Raw genomic sequence first — 19,827 nt, forward strand, 5'->3', positions numbered from 1 at the left:
GCGAGTTACGACAAGCGAGAGTAACACTGAAATCATACAGCGATTGCTGAACAAACTACTGAGAGATATGACAGAAGTGGCGTGGTTTGCGAAAAACATTGAAATAAAAGATTATCTTGAATTGCCAACCGTTCAAGAAGATGTTCGGCGATTAGGTACAAGATTTTGGTTTTTATTGAAATTTCTCCCGCCACCACCGAATTCGGTCGTCCTAAAGCATACGACCGAATATCTGTGCCACAAACGGCTACTAAGCCTTGAAACAGTTTAGCGACCCACTGGTTGCTAAACTGTTTTAAAGTGGTTAGTGTTAGGACACTTCCTAACTAGCTCCTAGAGCTTACCTAAAAGCGTGGTACCATACACCACTTGCGTGTCCTGCCGCCCACTTGTCATATATCACTAAAACGGGTAGGCGCACCCCGTCAACTACTAAAACATATATGACTATCAATAATTAATTTATCTCGTCAAAGACAGCAATTCGGTGCCACGCCTAGGCCGCTGAATCCCACCAAGTACTTTTCCACTATTTAAAGCACTATTAAGTGCAAGATACAAAATGAGACTAAACAATCATGGGAACTGGATCGGCGTTAACCTTCTGGGTAACAGGGACAATGCCTAAAGCGATTGCATATTCGTATATTATTACATCAGCAAATTCTTCGAGATTTGAGGTGAATCAGGTGTTGTGTTGTGTTGTGTGTGTTGTTGGACAACACCCTAGGTGAATACCCTAGGGTGTTGTGCATCACCAGAATTCTTGATTTAATTTCGCCACTTACTTTTCGGTTCTTTGATTTGGTTCATTATTTCTTTTTTATTAGCTATTATTTGTTCGATTGATAAGGTTATTATTTTGGGTTTCATTTTCTTCCCGTTTTTCGAGAGATTTCAATGGAAACCCCTCTTTGTATATCGTTTTTTTGTATTCAAATCTGCTTATGGTTCCGGCAAATTGGAACTGATTGTAAATTAAAGACTGCGGCAAAAAAAAAAAAACATTGCTAAATTAACGATAAATAATAATCATTTGTAAATGGAATAATAAAACGATACAAAAATAATCCTACATATTTTAAATTGAATGAAAGAAAAAATATAATAAAATAAAAACTTACCGGCATAATCTCCTTTGCTAGAAATAGTATCCTTTTTTATAAGACATCCATATTCCTGTTTACCGGATGGTAAAAGTTTATAAGGCTCGTGATATACAGACGAATTTTCACTGTCCTCAGATTCTTCGCCGACAGCCATATGTCCATATATATTACCACCTTTAATTCCGGCTTTAGATTTAGTGGAATGTCTTGATCTTGATAAACCGTTATTTATAATAGGCGTCGATATATTCATTTTTAAATCTTTCATGTTTATTGTTACACCTGGTTTTGTTGTGCTTGAAACTAATGCGGTATGTTTATGTAACAGTGCAACTTTTTTTCTTCCACGTCTTACCATTAGCGTAACAGTGCAAGCTAATAGCAGAACAATCATCGCCAGTACACCGGTTACGAGTCCGATATAAGCTTGCGTGTTGCTAGCAGGACTTGTGGCTGAAATAAAAAAAAAGACATACAAATAATTATTTATTTCAATAGATAAAAGTTAATAATAATTTAACGTTTTAACATGTATAGCATACATACATATTCATTCATACACCCGCGCGCTTGAATACAAAGTCACAATTACGATTAGAAATGATGGTTTGTAATTCTATTACAAACCGATCTAATTTTTTATTTTAAAAATTTTGGGAGGAATCGCCCAAAATTTTGGGAGGAGTGAATTAAATAATAATCTGGAAATTTTCAGGATACTTCCTTACATTCCCAGGCTTACATTTTTAAAATTAGATCTTAACAATAATGTAAACAGAGAGTAAACCGGGGAATTATATCATAAAAAAATGCCTTGGAGAATAACTACAACATGAACTGTTTACTTTTTCAAATTTGAATTTGTTTATTTTCCACATGGATAGGCACACGTTATACTTCTCCACTACCTTATAGAATATAAAAGAACTTATACTATCTTGATGAGAGAATCATGTAAGTTAATCGCAGGTATATCTATGATAATAAATAAAATTGTTAAATACAATTTTTGAAATTATAATTAAAGAAAAATCAAATGGAAGACAATCTATGTAAATGAAATATAAAATATAAAAGATTTGGTTGGTGTTTAAGTTAGTAATTTTTAACGTAGAAAAGCCTTGCTTTTCACTTGCAAGAGTTATTCAACTGCATAAAAAAAATCTTAGACATCATACATTTTTAACAACTTTTAAATTATACCAAATTAACTACTGACCAAATAATTTTTTTTCAAAATTCGTTAAGAAATGGAAGGATGTCACGAATAAACCAATTTCGATTTTCTTCAATTATTTTACAGAAACATTTTATTAAAGCAAATTTTTTACCTACAATGAAAATGTAATTAATCCAAAAAGTTTTAAAAAAATATATGTTTTTATTCATTTGTTCTCCAGACGTATTTTTCAAAACTCTTTGATATGTTATACTTCATATATACAGATAACAAGATTTAAAATTTAAAAAAAAAAAAAATTATAAATTCCCAGACCTAAAATGCAGAAAAAGATTTTTCTTATTTTAATATCTGTTGAAGGTAGTGTTAGATTTAGGGAGAATTATACTAAACAAAATTTGTTAATCTTATCTATATATATATATGAATATTTTTGGAAAAATCTTTTTTAAAATTAATTCTCTATCTCTAAAAAATATATGTTTTTTTTTTTGGCTCTAACTGTTTTAATTTTTATTATTAAAAAAAAACCTTTTTTTCCATCATCACTTAAAGGGCTATTTAAGTTAAAGTAGCTTTGTTTCCGATATTGTATTTCGGTCTTAAAATGAGATAAAATTCTTTTCATTACTTTAATAAAAGTTACACTTTGTTTTTCGTTATTTTTAAACAACCCTCTTTAAAATTATTTTTTTTTTTTGGTTACTTCTTTAGAAATAATGCTTTTCTAAATTTTTACCACACAGTAAAGAAGCCCCTAAAATAAAAAAAATAAAAAATTATTCAAAATTTGGGAATTTTGATACTGAAATCTTATTTTGGTAATCATGACTTAAGTGCGTAGCCAACACTTTTCCAGCTATTTTATATAACTTAATGAAAGCATTGCATTATTAAAAATTCATCTTTGTATGAAAGAAAAGAATTTTAAACTTAACAATCTGCAGGCACAACATAAAAATGTACAAGGTAATAAAATAAAATCAAGTTACAAAAAGTACAAGTTAAAAAAATTGTGAATGTTTCACATATTATAAAATCTAAAATTTTAATTCGAGTAGTGAATTACATTTAAATGAACTAGAAAGATATAATACGACTGATTAATAAAATGCTGTGAAATAAATTCACTTTATCAGCATCTAAAATTATAACTAATCCTTGTACCAGGAATGCATATATATGAATTTAACATGCATTAGTTATATCTCAGTAGTTTAGGCTGAATCATTTTGTCACTCCCACGTGCAAGTACAATTATAGTTTTTCGTGTGTAATAATGTACTGTAAGTTGTCTGGTGTCATGGCACGCCGATGAAAACCAATTAAAAATTTTGTAGAGGCTTTGTTTTTGATGTTTAATAACGATACATCATTTGTAATGCTTCACACCATTATTCAGTTCAGCGAAACAAAGTATTTCAATCTGCGTTATAGTGTTACACCATACGGTACGATACAGTCTTGGACTTCATTTTTATAACAGTTCTATTCAGTGTTACTTTCATTCATTTTAAAATACCCTGTGTTTTTGTGTCAATCGGTTTTAACAATGTGTGATTCTGCTGTAAAACATGAACTGAGAAAACTTTTAAGTAACTCTGAAAAAAATTCAGAAACATATATATAATTTTAAAACAAGATAACCTTGAATCTGCAGTCAGAGACATTGCTCGGAAAGCAAGTAGTGTAACAGGCTTTACCGAAAGAACAATCTTTATTATTATAAAGAAACACAAAATTGGTAGTAAACATGTTACCCTTAAAAATACTAGAAAACGTGTTAAAACAGTTGGAAATTTGGAAGAATCTGTTACTAAAACCGCTTTAAAGTTCATTTGTTTTATTTAAAACACGATCTTCCTAACTTGATCATAAATGCCGTGAATATCGATTCTGAACTGCCGAATATTTCTAGAAGTACATTATATCGTGTTTTAAATTCGATGAATTTTCGTTTCATGTTCAGACTAAATAATTCCTTATTGATTGAACGTGAACATGTTATCTCATGAGATAAGTAATATTTAAGAGAAATTAAGCGATTTGGTGAAGAAGGTAATACAATTTTTTATCTAGATGAAACTTGGATTAAGTGGGACATGCATGGGAAAAATGTGGGTGGATAAAAAATAAAGATCGCAAAGGACGCTTTTATGAAAGCTTTATCAAGTTTATTTACCTGAAGGAAAAGATAAACGATTAATAATAACACACGTAGGTATTGAAAATGGATTTTTGAACGGTGGTTTTTGAACCCAGATTTTACCAAGAGTAAAACGATGAAACCAATGTTGACAATTTTTTGCAGTGTTTTAAAAAATTGTCGAAATTGTTGCTGAAGGATCCATCATTGTAATGGATAATCCGCCGTATTATTGCCTGAAAAACTGTAAATATTCCAAACCCGTTGACCCGAAAATCGTAAATTGCCGAATAATCAAAAATGGAATAAAATGGCGTATACCGAAGATATTAAAAAAATAAAACTTATAAGATTAGTAAAACCAGCTAAACAAAAATATATTCATTATAAAGTAGATGAAATAGTAAAATTAAAAAATTGTGTCGTGTTGCGTCTTCCTCTATACCACTGCAATTTTAACACTTTATAATTGATATGAGCACACGTCAAAGTCTACATTGGGAATAATAACAAAACATTTAAGTTAAGTAATGTAAAAAAATCTATTAATAGAAAGTGTTATTAGAGAACATGGAAATACTTGGAAAAATTGTACTCAACATGTAATCAAAGAAGAAAAAAGCAAGGGAAGGAGAGAGTTTGTGTGAAAATATTATTGAAGATATTGTGATACATTTGGGAAACGATGTCCACAATTCAACACAAAGGATCTAATTGGGTATTGAAAAAATACAATAACGTAACATATATTTTTTTCTGATTTACTTGATGAAATTTTAATATAGCGGTAATGTAGTTTCCTAAAGTTTTTATTATCAAGATAAATACGTATATCATTTTATTACAATTTTCTAATTTCTGTATTACAAGTTATTTTTACTTCATTTTTACGTTAAAAATAAAGAGAAGTGTTTTTCCTCGAATGGATATCGCTAAATTAAATTAGAATAATCATACTGTTGTTTTGGTTTGCGCACGCTTTCGTGAAACAAATTTTAGTATAAATTATTGCTCTCCGTAATGATTTCGTGATAATTTCATCGAGCCCATATATAAGTGTAATATATGGTAATATAATATGCTTCACGTTTAATAATGAAAGTACGTTTCTATTATAACTAGATACAATAGCAGGGGTTTGGATTATTATCAATGATCATTAATTATTAATGAGGGATGGTTATTATCGTGTAATGAAAAAAACACATACGAGGATTTACGTGCTAAACCAAGAGTTATGATTCTATGATGCCAAAGGTAACCGACGATTCCTTCCTCAAAAGCATATAACTAAGGGAATAACAATTAATACGTCATTCTGACTGGAAAAATTAATATATCTTTAAATAACAAATTTTTAATATATGAACTACTTTTATAATTCGTTTGATGTGAAAATAGGAGAAAATAATTATTTATAAATAAATAATGTAAGCAATAATACGTTGTAAAGATGTTATTATTTAAGTTTAACGTATAACTAACCAAAGATTAAAATCTTCAAAAAGTAATATGAAACGCATATATTAAATTAAGAAAAAAAAAAGGAAGAATTAAAGAGACCATCAAAGTTATGCGGGTAGGACGTCCCTTTCACTGCAATAAACCCAGCTTAATCGGTCTGTACTGCTCCCATTATCACCGGTGGGGATAGTCCAGTGTGTTCATTTGTGGTGGGATGAAAGGTCATCCTACCACTACGATTAAGGAATTGTAGTCGAGTGTGGAACGATGGCGAATGCGAGTGTGATCACGCGTATTAAAGAGCGTTTGATCGTTTGTTGTGGTAAAGCACAACCTGGTACCGCACACTGGTAAAGCATTGAAATCAATGTGAACGACCTCTTTGTGCATTTTGGAAAATCGTCACAATCAATGCAAACGTTAATGACATGGAAAAAGGAGGATTTTGCAACGGTAAGGGTCTTTGATGTGCCACGTATCGGGAGGCTGAGCACTCGAGCTGAGATGTGTGCTGTTGAGAAGGCATTGATTCAATGATCACCGATGAAATTAACGTGCAAAAGTTCTGCAGAAATAGAAATTCCAAGATCGACAATGCGAGACCGTATGCGAAAGTAATGAGGGCGAGATTTGGTGCGGTATATTATTTCTCTTGCTACCTCTCGCCCAATATCAGCCTTGAGTATTACAGGGACATCCTGACCACTCTTATCAGCAGGTGATTGTAACGCCTGGTCGACGTCCTGGGGGGTCTGCCAGGACACACAATAGAGGCAGACTTCTGATGGAAATCAGTGCTCAACTTGATATGGTGTGCTTGAATGTTGGATGTGAATTCACTTACAGAAGGGAAGCATAAGGATCAGTTATTGAAGTAACCTATGCAACTTCATTGTTGGCAGCTAGAATACGGGACTGACGGGTCTGGGGCGGGTATACCACTAGCAACGACTCGGCGATAAACATGACGATAGCCAAAACGGAATACGGCGGAGATGATACGTCTGCTTTTATAGGGTGAAATGTTAAAGACAGGAATTTTAATGGGACGAGAGCCTGAATTTTCGGATGGTACACGACGCACGTTAACATTGAGAACAAAGCCGAGTATTTAGCTGACTCGTTAGTGAGTGCGTGTGAGGGCAGTTTCCTAGAAAATATATCAGGAGAGGCCGCCCGCCAGTTTACTGGTAGACGGTCGAAATCACGCATAAACGGAGGGAATGCTTATCGGCTAGGCGGGCGTCTATGAGGACGTACTACAGCTCAGCTAGGTTAATATACCTGACTGTATACAAGGCAATGTAAAAGAAATTTTCCAGGATGATTAAAGCTAGGAAGAGAGACTGTTGAAAGTGCTTACTTCAATAGATAGAGGAGGACCCCTGGGGGAAACCGTACAGCAGTTTGTTAGTCAAGAAGGTGCTAAAAGCGAGGCCCCCAGTTATCCCCGATGCCTCAGAGGTTGCAAGAATAATCGAGGAGCTTTTTCCCGTCGGGGATGTTGCATTGGAGCGAGAGGAGATGGATGCGGGTACAATACCGATGTTCGTAGGGAGGAACTTTACGCAGCCGTGCAGTGAGTTCGCTTGAGAGAAGGCACGTGGTTCTGACCGCCTGCCAAATGCGATTGTCAAAGCGGCGTTTTTAGTTGAGCCTGAGATATTTTTTGCATGTTTGAACGAGGGCATTTTTCCTACGAGGGGGAGACGGCATCGCATCGTCTTGATATCGAAGCCGAGGAGGGATTTGGCGCTCCCGTCGTCTTACCGTTCATATCAATAATTGATACGTTTTCGAAGATATTAGAGATAATAATACAACAGCTCGCCTGCGCCGTAGAGCAGGCTGGTGGTCTTCCCCCACGGCAATCAATACGGCTTCAGAACCGGCAGATCTGCTGCCGTTCTGTGGCGAATGTACGGAGCTTAGCTGAGAGCACCATTGCGAGTCGCCAATATTGCAAAGGATGCACGTGTGTCCTGGTCGCAGTTGATGGTCATAATGCGTTTAATAGTGTAATCCATGTAGTGATCAGGCGTGCGCTGCAGGGATTTCGCGTACCGCAATATTTAGTGTGAATTATTTCTTCGTATCTTGCAGATAGAAAATTCATATGTGAGGTAGACGGCGGTGTGATAGAGCGGGTGATCGACAGGGGTGTTCCTTAGGGGTTGGTCTTCGGACCAACTTTGTGGAATATTAATTATGATGGGGTTTTTAGCGTTCAATTATGTTTCTTATGTACACCAGCTGTACCAGGAAGGGTGGGTATACAAGGGGAGGCTTAGTCGATAGTGCGCAGGTGCGCAGGAACACATACGCATTTAATAACATCTTGGGAAACCTGTTAGGGAGCCCGACATCACCTAGGCGCTCGTAAATGGGGTTGCTCCACCTCTTTAAAAAAGAAAAAGGGTTTTACTAAAGAAGAAATTGAAAAACAAAGGTATGTCAACAACGAGTAGCTCCCAGAAGCTGTTCTGTCAACATTTGAAATGATCATCCCTGATATGCCGTTGCGGATGAAGAATCGATCATGGAGGCGCATGCCAGCTGTGCTTTGAACATGGTGGATCCCATACAGACATTTTAAATCCGTAGAAGGTAAGCAGGACCTATCCTAATAATTTCATAAGCGTAAAGGGACTTCCCGCTCACCCGTAGATTGGCACAGGCAAGGAGAGCTTGTTTTGTGAATAAATATGCTAATATTAAATATACAGTGTTACAAAAGTGGTTCTTCTTTTTTTGTTGAGGTATCAGCTGATTGATTAGTTTGTTATATTCTAAAATTCTTTTCCTTCTGCGTCATTCTTTTTAACCACAACATATTTACTAACGTCCACAATTGACTATTTCATATATTACCATATATTTCATTCTTTTTTCTTCCTCTAAGATTTATATTTGCATTTTATATACATATATATATATATATATATATACATACACGCGTGTGTGTGTGTGAGTTATAAAAAACAGTCGTGCAAAGCAGTTAAATTTAAAGTTTTATTGTTCAAGATCGTTGAATATCAAAATAATAATTATATTTCAAACAACGGATTCTGAAGAGAAATGCTGTAGAACCTCTGTTAATGGAGAGTTTATATAAAAAATTATATATTCCTCATTTTGACAATGAACGTTTATTTTCCGGATGAAAATAAAAATTAACATAATATACATTATTTGTAAAGTGTGATTTGATCAAGGACTGTTTAATGCAAACAGGTTTCCTTAGTTCCAAGTAAAAAGCAAGGATAGATAGAACAACTATCCCTTAAGACCCCTTTTAGACAAAGGGAAAGGATAACGGATTTGCTGCTTAAGTCAGGTTATTTTGGTACTTTCAGTAGATCATATCGTCTGCTCAGTAACCGTCCATGCAAGAGTTCTGTTTGTGGTTTTAGTGATATCTTGTATGAATTGAAATTAATTATTTGTGGGTTATGTCAAGAAAGAAGAAACGGGAAATGATAAAGATTGAAGAAAAATTTAAGGAAATTAGAAAAACTAAAAAATGGTGAGCTTTTGCAAACAGTGGCAGTCAATTTGGTGTTTGCTTTCAACTCTTCTGATCGGGTCACGATGAAAACTACGTTTGAAGAATGCTGTTACGGTGTCAAACATGAGAACAATGAACACGTGCCAAAACGAGAAATTTAATAAGGTTGTATTTCTCTGGTTCACTCAATAAAGGTTAAAGGTTAAAGAGGCATTATTTTTTTTTCATTATTTTTTTATTTTAAAAAATCTTTCAAAAATCAAAAAAATTATTCTAATTATGCAACGCATTTAATAAAAGAAGGACATACCCTAATGAAAATGGAAGAATAAACGAAATTAATTCACAAATGTGTTAAAGAAAGAAAAATTAACATTTTAGAAAATTTAGAAATCTTTAAATTAAAATGCGACAATAAACAGTGCTTGTGACCAGAACATCATCAGTACATCATAAATGTACAGATCAATAATCAAGTTGATCTCCTTTTCAAGAACCTCAATTTATTAAACAACAGGAAATAGATAAATAAAATTAAAATATAAGTATAACAATTAATAAAAAATAAACAAGAAGGCATGATAAGGCCAGAAAGCAAGAAGGCCAAAAAGGGATGGTGTCATACATATTGAGGGACAACTAAACGCTATATAAAAATTAACTGTATTTTATTCTAATGCTCATAATCAATGTTATTACCGTTCAATTCAATGTTTCAGTATACGAATTTATAACACTAGTAATTTAACGAATACTAAGTGTAAAAATATGAATTTTTATAATATACATATTCATAAAAATATTTTAAAACGAATGAATTTCATATCTTTCTTACCAGGTGTAACTTCTTTTCGGGCATGAGTAGTTTCTCCGCCGGTGCCAGGATGTTCCTCATCTTGAACACTATCTTGTTGTTGTTGATAAAATTGTTCTAAAATTTCTTCAGTTACATTACCCATAATAGCCACTGTAACAAAATGGAACTAGGATAAAAAAGTTTCTTTAAAACAACAGAAATAAAATCAAACAAAAAATAAAAAAAGAAAGATTTATATTTAATATACACGATGAGGATAAATTTCAGTTTTTCCCGCTTTCAGATTTAAAATCCTTAACATTATTTAGCAGTCGGGAAATATTTGTTTAGTAATTGATAATAATAATCTGCTAATTTGATCAATGTAATTGCTCGTCAGTTTGTTTATACTTCCTTATACGAAGTAAAGAAAGTCTTGTGATCGCGAAAAATTTCGGTTTTCAGATTTCAACGGATATATCCATTTTGATTATCCCTGAATCCATTTTGACCAGTTTTGGCGTGAGTACGTACATACGTTCGTTCGTACGTACGTATGTATTTCGCATATCTCAAAACTATAGCCGTAGGATGTTGACATTTTGGATTTAGGCCCAAAATCCAAAACAAGCTTTTCAACGATATATCATAATGGTACTTATTTTCATTGGTACCAGAGTTATAGCCAAATAAAATTTTAATTAATTAAATACTTGGATCTTACAAGGGCACAATGGTTCGAATCAGACTTCATCTCCTTTTTTTTTTAATGTAAATATATTGATTTATTAATAATTATTTACATCTGATTGTAAAAAAAACTTTAACGATAAATAACAATTCAAGAATAATAATAAAAAACAAGAAAAAATATCAGAAGTTGTTAATGAAATAAAATTTTATTTATTTTTCATTTTAAAAAATGTGTATATGCAATTTAAAAGACGTACAAGTAAGTCATGTGGTGTCAACGCCAGATTTTTATACCTATATTGAGAATACATTCTATCTAAACTTAATTAACGACTTCGAACCGTGTTTATTTATATGAGTTTATTTGTTACATAGATAGAGAAGCCATAGTTTCACCAAATCAATCGATTTATATGATTTTTTTCTTATTAGAAGCTTCCCTTTAAATTTTATTCTAATAGAATAAATAAAACACACTTAAAACGAAAAATTGAGTTTGAAAATGCATCCTTAGCATTAATTGTATCCTTTAATTTTAATCTTAATGCAACTTCGTTAGCAGTCTCTACTTTATTTTTCCATTTTTGTTTTACTTTTAATAATTTGTAAGTTCTTCTTGCTATTTGTATTTGTTGTAAACGATATTGTACTGTATTATATGGGAACAGATTTTTCAAGTTTTAACTTTTTTTTTTCAATAATTAAATATCGTTCAAATAAAGTAAGGTGATAAAAATTAAAACAGACAAAAACTATAATTAAAGAAAAATGTATATTATTTTTCATTTTTTTTTTTTTTTTAATTTTGGTAATTTAAAATCGATGTGAAATTAAAGAGATACTTATTGAAAAGTGTTGAATTGAATGAAAAAAAACTAAAATTCAAAATTATTGTTAAAGTTTGTAAAATAATTGTGTAAATAAAGTAATTTCCTTTAAATTATATTGTATTAATTATTATTATAGTTATATTTATCGTAGTGCTAGGAATAGAGATGGTTGTGCAGTTAGGGAGTCGAATCCTTTTGCAGTACGAACAAAAATAATTTATAAATTTAGTTCGCATGTAACTTTCAAATCTACGATACATAGATTTGTTAATGTATAAAGCGGTACAATGCATAACATGTCGTTATAATTATGTTATAAGATGATTTACGTTTATATTACAATTATTATTATCAAATAATGCAATACGATTAAATAAACTGGCTGATATCATTTGTTCATACTACACTGAGGGATTTGTTCAATGGATATTTTGCTAGGAACAAGGAGAAGCAAGAGATACAGGCAATTTTGTTATACAAAATTAAAGAGAGATGGTACGAAATAGAGAAATGGAATAACAAAGCATAAAGCAGTAGTTTTGAGTTCGGTAGGGCAGGGTACACCTGGCTGGCTTATAGGGACAATATGGAGTGAAGCACTTAAACCGACCGTTGTTCTACTTTAGGTGTACTGTGTAGTCTGTACTTTTGCCGTGTTGAACGCAAAGCGTGATTATAAAGTAGCCTATAAATCCCGGCGCTCATTAGCCCGGCGTATACACAAAGGACATACTGTTCGCTCCACCTCGTATCTTCCCCAATTAATAATCTAGCTATAACGTGTCTGCGTTCTCTCTTTACTTCTCTCGAACATCCATTCTCTAACCGCTACATTGGTTTATGTCTTCTTCCCGAGTTTACACTTACTTTTAAAAATGTAATACAACCTTTTGCGTATAATAATACAAATAAGTTGTATTTTCTAAAACGCCTACGTTAATTGGATCCGACCTAGTCTTCCTACCATAAGATGTTTTTACATAAAGTGCATCGCGTGATTTTCAGTAATTTATTTAAAGGAGTGAGAAATTGCTGCATGTTCTCTTTTGTACGTACATTAAAAAATTATAGCGGAAATTCTCAAGTAGATTATGTCAAAATGAAATTAGGCTAAGAATAAAGCACCGAATGAATACTACATTTATTTAGACAAGTTTTTCACCTTTTTAATACTTTCACTGTAACGTAAAAAACAAAATTTTACTTTATTCGTGTACATATAAAAGAAGTATTATTTATAATTTCAACAGTAAAATATATTACTTAAAATTTTCTGTATTTAATTCTTATAAATATTCTTTATTTATAAATTACATTTTTGAAAATGTTACTTTCCACTTGCATTGTATTTTAATTAAACAAAAAGTATTTAAAAATATATTTTACGGAACTTTTATCGTTTTAATATTTTATTCCTAAATACTTAAGAAGGTAACGTAAGAAATATCGAAGTTAGTAGATGTAGTAACAAATCTTTCCCAGTTTTATTTAAATCCCCGATGATTTAAAGAGGAAGTAATACATTCGCTAGTAATAATAAATAATAATTTATTTGGGTTTATTGTTTTATACAGTATATATATATATATATATATATATATATATATATATATGTGTGTGTGTGTGTGTGTGTGTGTGTGTGTTTTCACACCAATATAAAAAAAAGGCCATCACATACATATTACGTTTTATTTTGTTCTTTTGTATACTGGAAACCTCAAAACGTCATGAAATGCCAAAAATCGGGATGGTAAAGTATAATTCATTAAATATTTCCATTACTTCACTATGGTAACCCACCGGTTGGTCTATTGGTGAACGCGTCTTCCCAAATCATCTGATTTGGAAGTCGAGTGTTAAGACGTTCAAGTCCTAGTAAAGGGAGTTACTTTTGTATGGATTGGAATACTAGATCGTGGATACCGGTGTTCTTTGGTGGTTGGGTTTTCAATTATCCACACATCTCAAGAATGTTAGAACTTAAGACTGTACAAGCCTATACTTCATTTACAGTCATAAATTTTATTCTCATTCATCCTTTGAAGTAATACCTGAACAGTAATTCTCTGACGCTAAACAGGAAAAATAAAAATAAAAGGAGCACCATGGTATCTATGACGGACAGCCCCATCCGTGAGCGGGTGGGAGACCTCGGTTTCCCGCTTACGATGATAGGGTGGGGACTCCTTTGCAGTACCGTTGGGGGGAAAGTTCTAGTTCCGGTGGGGATCCTTTCTAGGGTTTCCCATTAGAGGCAAGGCATAAAGACCGTGTCTCGGTGGGGAGATCCTTTGGAGTCCCCTCATTAGAAGCATGGCGCCTAAAAGACCAAGTTCCTGCTATCTGGCGTAAACTTTGTTCCCGACGAGGTAGGTAGAGGTTATGGCACCCCTCGGAGCCGAGTTTATGTTTAGTTGCGGATCCGGTTCCGCGAAGCGGGGAAAAAATATAAACGTATAAGACCAATAAGTTATTGTTAATATGTGAAAATACCTTATTTATTATACAATACCTTATTTTATTTTATAATATACATTATAAAATATATGTATATTTTACAACGTTAGATAGTTTGGTTTTTGGTATTTGCTTGAAAATGGTGGAACCGATTTTTATGAAATTTGGTTAACTTTTCTCAAAATAAATTTAGAAAAAAAGAGACATTTGCATAATAACGAATCCTGTGAATGAATAAATATTGAGTTTAATGCTAAATAAATTAATGTACACCATTCAGTTCCAATGTTTTTTAAAAATTATTTTTTTGTTAAGCGCTATAACCGTAATTGTTGGAGAGATGTGACTCGAGATAATTTTTTTATCAAAAATGGAACAGCAATATCCAAGAATAAGAATAACAAACATGCATACTTTATTAAATAGACTGATGAAATAAGTTATAATATGATTTCTTCATATAACCAAATGTACTTTTGTTTGTCAGAATTCTGAGTTCACTGAAAAATAACACCATATTAAGCTCTACATAAAAAACTTCACTTCGTCCACCAACTTCGGCAAGTTGTAAAATTCTCATCATTACTGTCAGAGAAAGTAACTGTGAATAGTGCCGGTTGAACGTTAGGTGCTTTATTTGTTTTCAGAAACATAAGGAAGATTGTGATAAGTAATATAATAACATATTAATATATACCTTTCTGTGGAGAGTAATATCTTATACAAACATTCCCCATTCAATGAGACATTTATTCTCTTAGCTAAATTATTTTATGTAATTACTATACTATTCTATTTTATTCCGTAAACTAACGTTTATAATACTGTAATAGTTGTGAAATTATGAAAAACAATTATTAGTTACGTCGTATTTAAGGATGAAAACATTGTGTATGTATGTATTTTCATTTTTATATATGTAACAATTTTTCGAAAATTTTACAATATCTTTGAGAAAATGGAAGATCCATGCATCCCTTTTCGTGTAGTGAGTATACTAGTAGCGTGTTATATTATTCACAAATCACATAATCTGATGTGTTGTTTGTCAAAATCCAACGATAAAATGATCGCTTCTAGACATTAATGAGGAACAGTTGGCCATAAAATATATCTGGTCTGGCCTGCCCTTAAAGTTCAACATTCGTACAAAAAGGGAAGTAGTGTTTTACTTCTGTCACATTCAAACTGACAAAAAATGTATGAATTTTACTTTTTCAATTAATTTTAAATTTATTATTTTCATTTAGTTTGAAAATAATCTTATAAACATTTTTTTTTCGCCCATATTATTAATTGTTAATTATTTTTAAATTCTACTTTAATAAAGGAAGACATGTTTTTTGTTAATTTTTTCTTATGCCCTAATTTCCAACATTTCAGAAACATATTAACTATTTAGATAGTTACTTAGATTATTAGTTATTTAGATAGTTCAGAAACTATTTAGATATAAACGTAAAATTATGCAGATAAAGGTTAAAAACATGGAATAGCATTTTATATAAGAAATCTCCATAAACTTAGGTAAGACCGAGTGTTATAATTAATGAGATCCCCTAGGTTAAACTATTATGTGTAGCTGACAGAATGATGAGTCAGAAGAGAGGATCTAAAAAATTTCACTCCGTTACGAACGGAGAATCCGAGTTAAAAACAACTTTCAAAAAACACACAAAATGAAAGATAAGAAAACAAGGTAGTTTTCATTTCAGCTAGTGTAAATTTTGTTGCATTAATTGCGAAGTTAACTTTCTATATTTATTTTCACTGTAATGTAGTGGAATTATGTTTCAAGGCTAATAACAGTTTTTTTTTATTCAATTTTCTCTTCGCTAATAACCATATTAATAATAGTATTATTTCAGTTTCTATGGAAACCAGTAAAGGGCAAACTTTTTACAAAATCTACAAAAGTTGTAAGTAGTTTTTACGATTTTATTATTTTGACGAAATGCTAATGATATATTTAATTACTAATGAAGAGTTAATTGAATATCAAAAAACAATTTTTAGGCAAATATGCGAGTTTCATGCAAAAATACATCTGCAGTTTACCGTCTATTTGCTACATACATTTTTTTAATCGAAATACTTTTTCTATAAGAAAAATCTTGCTGTGTGTGAAATAGTACTTCTCCTGAATTTTAACATAGTTTTCATAACAGAAAGGGAGATACATTGGTTTGTTGTTTTAGACTATTAAACTGAATATTTTATAAAACATAAAAATATTTTCAGTAAAAGAAGCATCAACTAGAAGTATTTTCTTTGAGATTAATCATGTTTACTAAATACTCAGTCCCTGTAATGATCTGAGGAAAATTTCAATTGGAAAAATGATCGCACGCATTCAACGGGCATAACATTCTATTATGCAACTATACATTTGGCTCAGTAAAAAAGGAAACTGGAATCAACTACACTCCTCGCTTTTTCTGATAAATCTGGCACAAGATGCTTGTTATTTGGAATAGCAATATCATTTTCGGGAGCAATTTTTACCTAATTGGTCACTTATAACGATTACGGTTATGGCACTTATACATAAATCTTACTACAGAAAAAAAATAAGAACGCATATTATGTCTTCATAATAGAAAAAAAAAATTGTTTTCAAACTTTAACAATTACATATCAATGATTTTGGATTTTTTCAGATAATATCTAATACTACCCAAACTATTTGTATTGCCAACAAAGAACAAAGACGAAAATACACTTACTCGCATTCTTTCGTTTGCTCATTCTGGCCTTTATACTACTTTTATACTAAAAACATCTTTACCAGCTGAAAGGAGATTTTAAATTCCACTTTCAGTTACTCCTCAAAGCCTAGACAGCGTTACAGAGATATATTTAACTAAAACTAGTAATCGTCAAGTTGACACACCACCACATTAGAAATAAATATTAACTACAAATGATTAACACATTACATATCAATAAAAAAAAAATGTATATTTTAGAAAAGTTGTAATAAAGTAAACTAACAAAAGTAAAAGCTGAAAGTGTTTCATGTTACGTGATGATTATATACGCAGATATCTAAAAAAAAAGTGTGATTATTTTAATTGCGGTATATTTCTTTTGAAGAATATTTATAATAAAATGTATAGAAGGAATTAAATTAGATAAACGTCTAACAAAACGTTAATAGATTTCCTTCTGAAGATATTACGAGATATACTAAGCTCTAAGCTCATTATATTTAATTTTCTATATTTATGGATAATCCATTACAATAGAAAAATGTAAGCACGCAAACAAGAAACGAATGGAAATTGTAACAGAACCATTAGAAGCATTATTCTCTTTACGATGTCTTTCGGTTGTGGTAGAATGGCGCATGGAGCACACAGCATCACGAAATCCAATTTTCTCCCTCAACAGAGCTTGGGAACTCAACTCACCTGTTTCTCTCTGTCCCCTCTTAGCTCTACACTCCTTTCTCCTATCCCCTTTACATTTTCGTTGTCGTACAATCGTTTCTTTCCCACTCTTCTGTCTTTATAGATTTCATATCACCCTTCTACTAAATAAAAAAAAATTCTTTTCATTTCTCATCTTACTTCTTGATATAAACAACTCGACTGACTATATTTACAGAAAACTCTAGAATATATAGATAAATAAATCTCAAGTAAGACACATTTCATCCATCTCATTGAATATGATAAAAAATATATTACGAGGGGGGAAAAAATTTTAATAAAAACTACTACAAAATATAAAAAAAAAGCTGAATACTAGATTAATAAGAGAAACATAATAAAACATGTTTGATATTACAACATTTAAAATCACAGTCTTAGAAGAATATAATTTGTGAATTCACAAAAAAACATTTGGTTTCTTATGAAACACAGGGCATATTAAAATAGAAATTTCAGTTCTTAGATGAAATGTAAAAATCAACTTGAAGAAAACAAAGCAACTTAATGGGTAAATTTAATCTTAAAAATTTATTCCTTATTAATGAAGAGAGAAATACCCGCGGTTAGGTATAACATAATAAAATGTTCTTTCATTCAATTGTTTTTCCTGTAAGGCAACTGAAAGAAAAGACTAAAAGAAGAATTTTACCTATAACAGTTTATTTTTTATTTTAACTTAATATGAAGACAAACAAAAAAAAAAAAAAACCATCTAAAAGAAAAAATTGAAACTGAAGTAAAAGCACAGATACAGAATTTATGATTCTTTCTTTTTTTATGTGTTTTTACCTTAAAATGTTTAGCCCGATAGCTATATTGCTGCAAATATCCCTATGGATTAACAGTGTTTTTAGAAGACAAGCTCCATGATAACATTGGAGTAAACTTCCACGCGAAAAGTATTCCAGAATTGATAAAACGTTTTTGATTTTGACAAAAGTCATTACGAGAGACGGTCCCAAAATTCCATAATACCAGAAACCACATACTATACTAATTTAAAAAGTAAATTGTGTACACTTATTAATCGTACAAACTATACGTGTTAAAAGTCAAATTGAAGAATCTGTAAAATATGATCACAATTACGATTTTTGAGATTTTTGGCACCTCAAGTCTATGGACGAGAAAAAATCGACTAGATGTTATTTTTGGTATATTACAACAAAAGAACAATTTTACTAATTAATTAGTGAAAAATTAAACATAAAGACTATCAGATATTACACCTGCTGGACATTTGAATAAAATACTACCAGTATATGAAAACGTTTGTGGTTGACCGGAATTCCAACCTGGTATTTTCTAAAAGAAAAGCTAAGACCTACCTTTCCACCATGTAGGACAGAAATGTTTTGTTTACATTTTTACTTACTGCTTCATCATAATTTCTTAGCAATCGGTAGTATTCAACTAGTTTTAAGTTTTACATCTGATTTTGAACGCGTTTTTATTTTTCATTGGGTTCCAGTATCGTTTTCTTGTTCATATTAAAACGCGTATTATTTGTGATTCAGGAAGCAAAATTAAAAAAAAATCACGTCATAGAAAAATAAACCATTAAAGGCTTTTTTATCAAAAAAGAAAATTATATTTTTATTGAATCTTTGTTTCAGAGTCGAAAATTAAAAACATGGAATATAAACGATTTTTTTAAAACACTATTACGCTAAATTTTTGTAAAAAAGATATTTTTATCATATTACATGAAATAGATTTAAGAAAAATTAAAAAAGAATCTGATGTGTGGGCACCACGTAACTTCTTTATACGCCTATTCAATTACATACAAACATTTATTTTTTAAATGAAAAGTACATAAAATTTTATTTCATCAATAACTTCTGATATTTTTTTTGTTGTTATTGAATTAATATCTGATTCGAACCGATGTGCCTTCCCTTGCTCTTATAAGATCCAAATATTTCATTAACTAAAATTTTATTTGGTTATAACTCTGGAAGCAATGAAAATAAGTACCACTTATGTTATATCATTGAAAAGCTTTCAATGAGGGCTTATTACTGCAGTTAAGAAAAAGTTCAACATCCAAATGTTTTGGATTTTGGGCGTTTTGGGACACTTTTGGTCCAGTCGATTGCAATCAAAAGAGGAGGTGCCTAACTAGATGTTACAACAGTCCTAAATGTAAAATGTCAACATCCTGTAGCTAATATTTGTGAGATATGCGAGATAAATACGTATAT

At 31.3% G+C, this 19,827-nt stretch overlaps 1 protein-coding gene across 1 annotated transcript in view; it reads right to left on the reverse strand.

Moving 5' to 3' along the window:
- Positions 1-19,827, reverse strand: part of LOC142329518 (discoidin domain-containing receptor 2-like) — a 405,738-nt gene that overhangs the window by 57,625 nt on the left and 328,286 nt on the right. Inside the window, exons 8-9 of the mRNA XM_075374192.1 lie at positions 10,243-10,374; positions 1,125-1,562 (exon numbers count right to left, since the gene is read on the reverse strand). Coding sequence (XP_075230307.1) covers positions 1,125-1,562; positions 10,243-10,374 — 570 coding nt within the window. The remainder of the gene's footprint in view (positions 1-1,124; positions 1,563-10,242; positions 10,375-19,827) is intronic.

This window comes from Lycorma delicatula, chromosome 8 (genome assembly GCF_047948215.1).
Source record: "Lycorma delicatula isolate Av1 chromosome 8, ASM4794821v1, whole genome shotgun sequence".
NCBI lineage: Eukaryota > Metazoa > Arthropoda > Insecta > Hemiptera > Fulgoridae > Lycorma > Lycorma delicatula.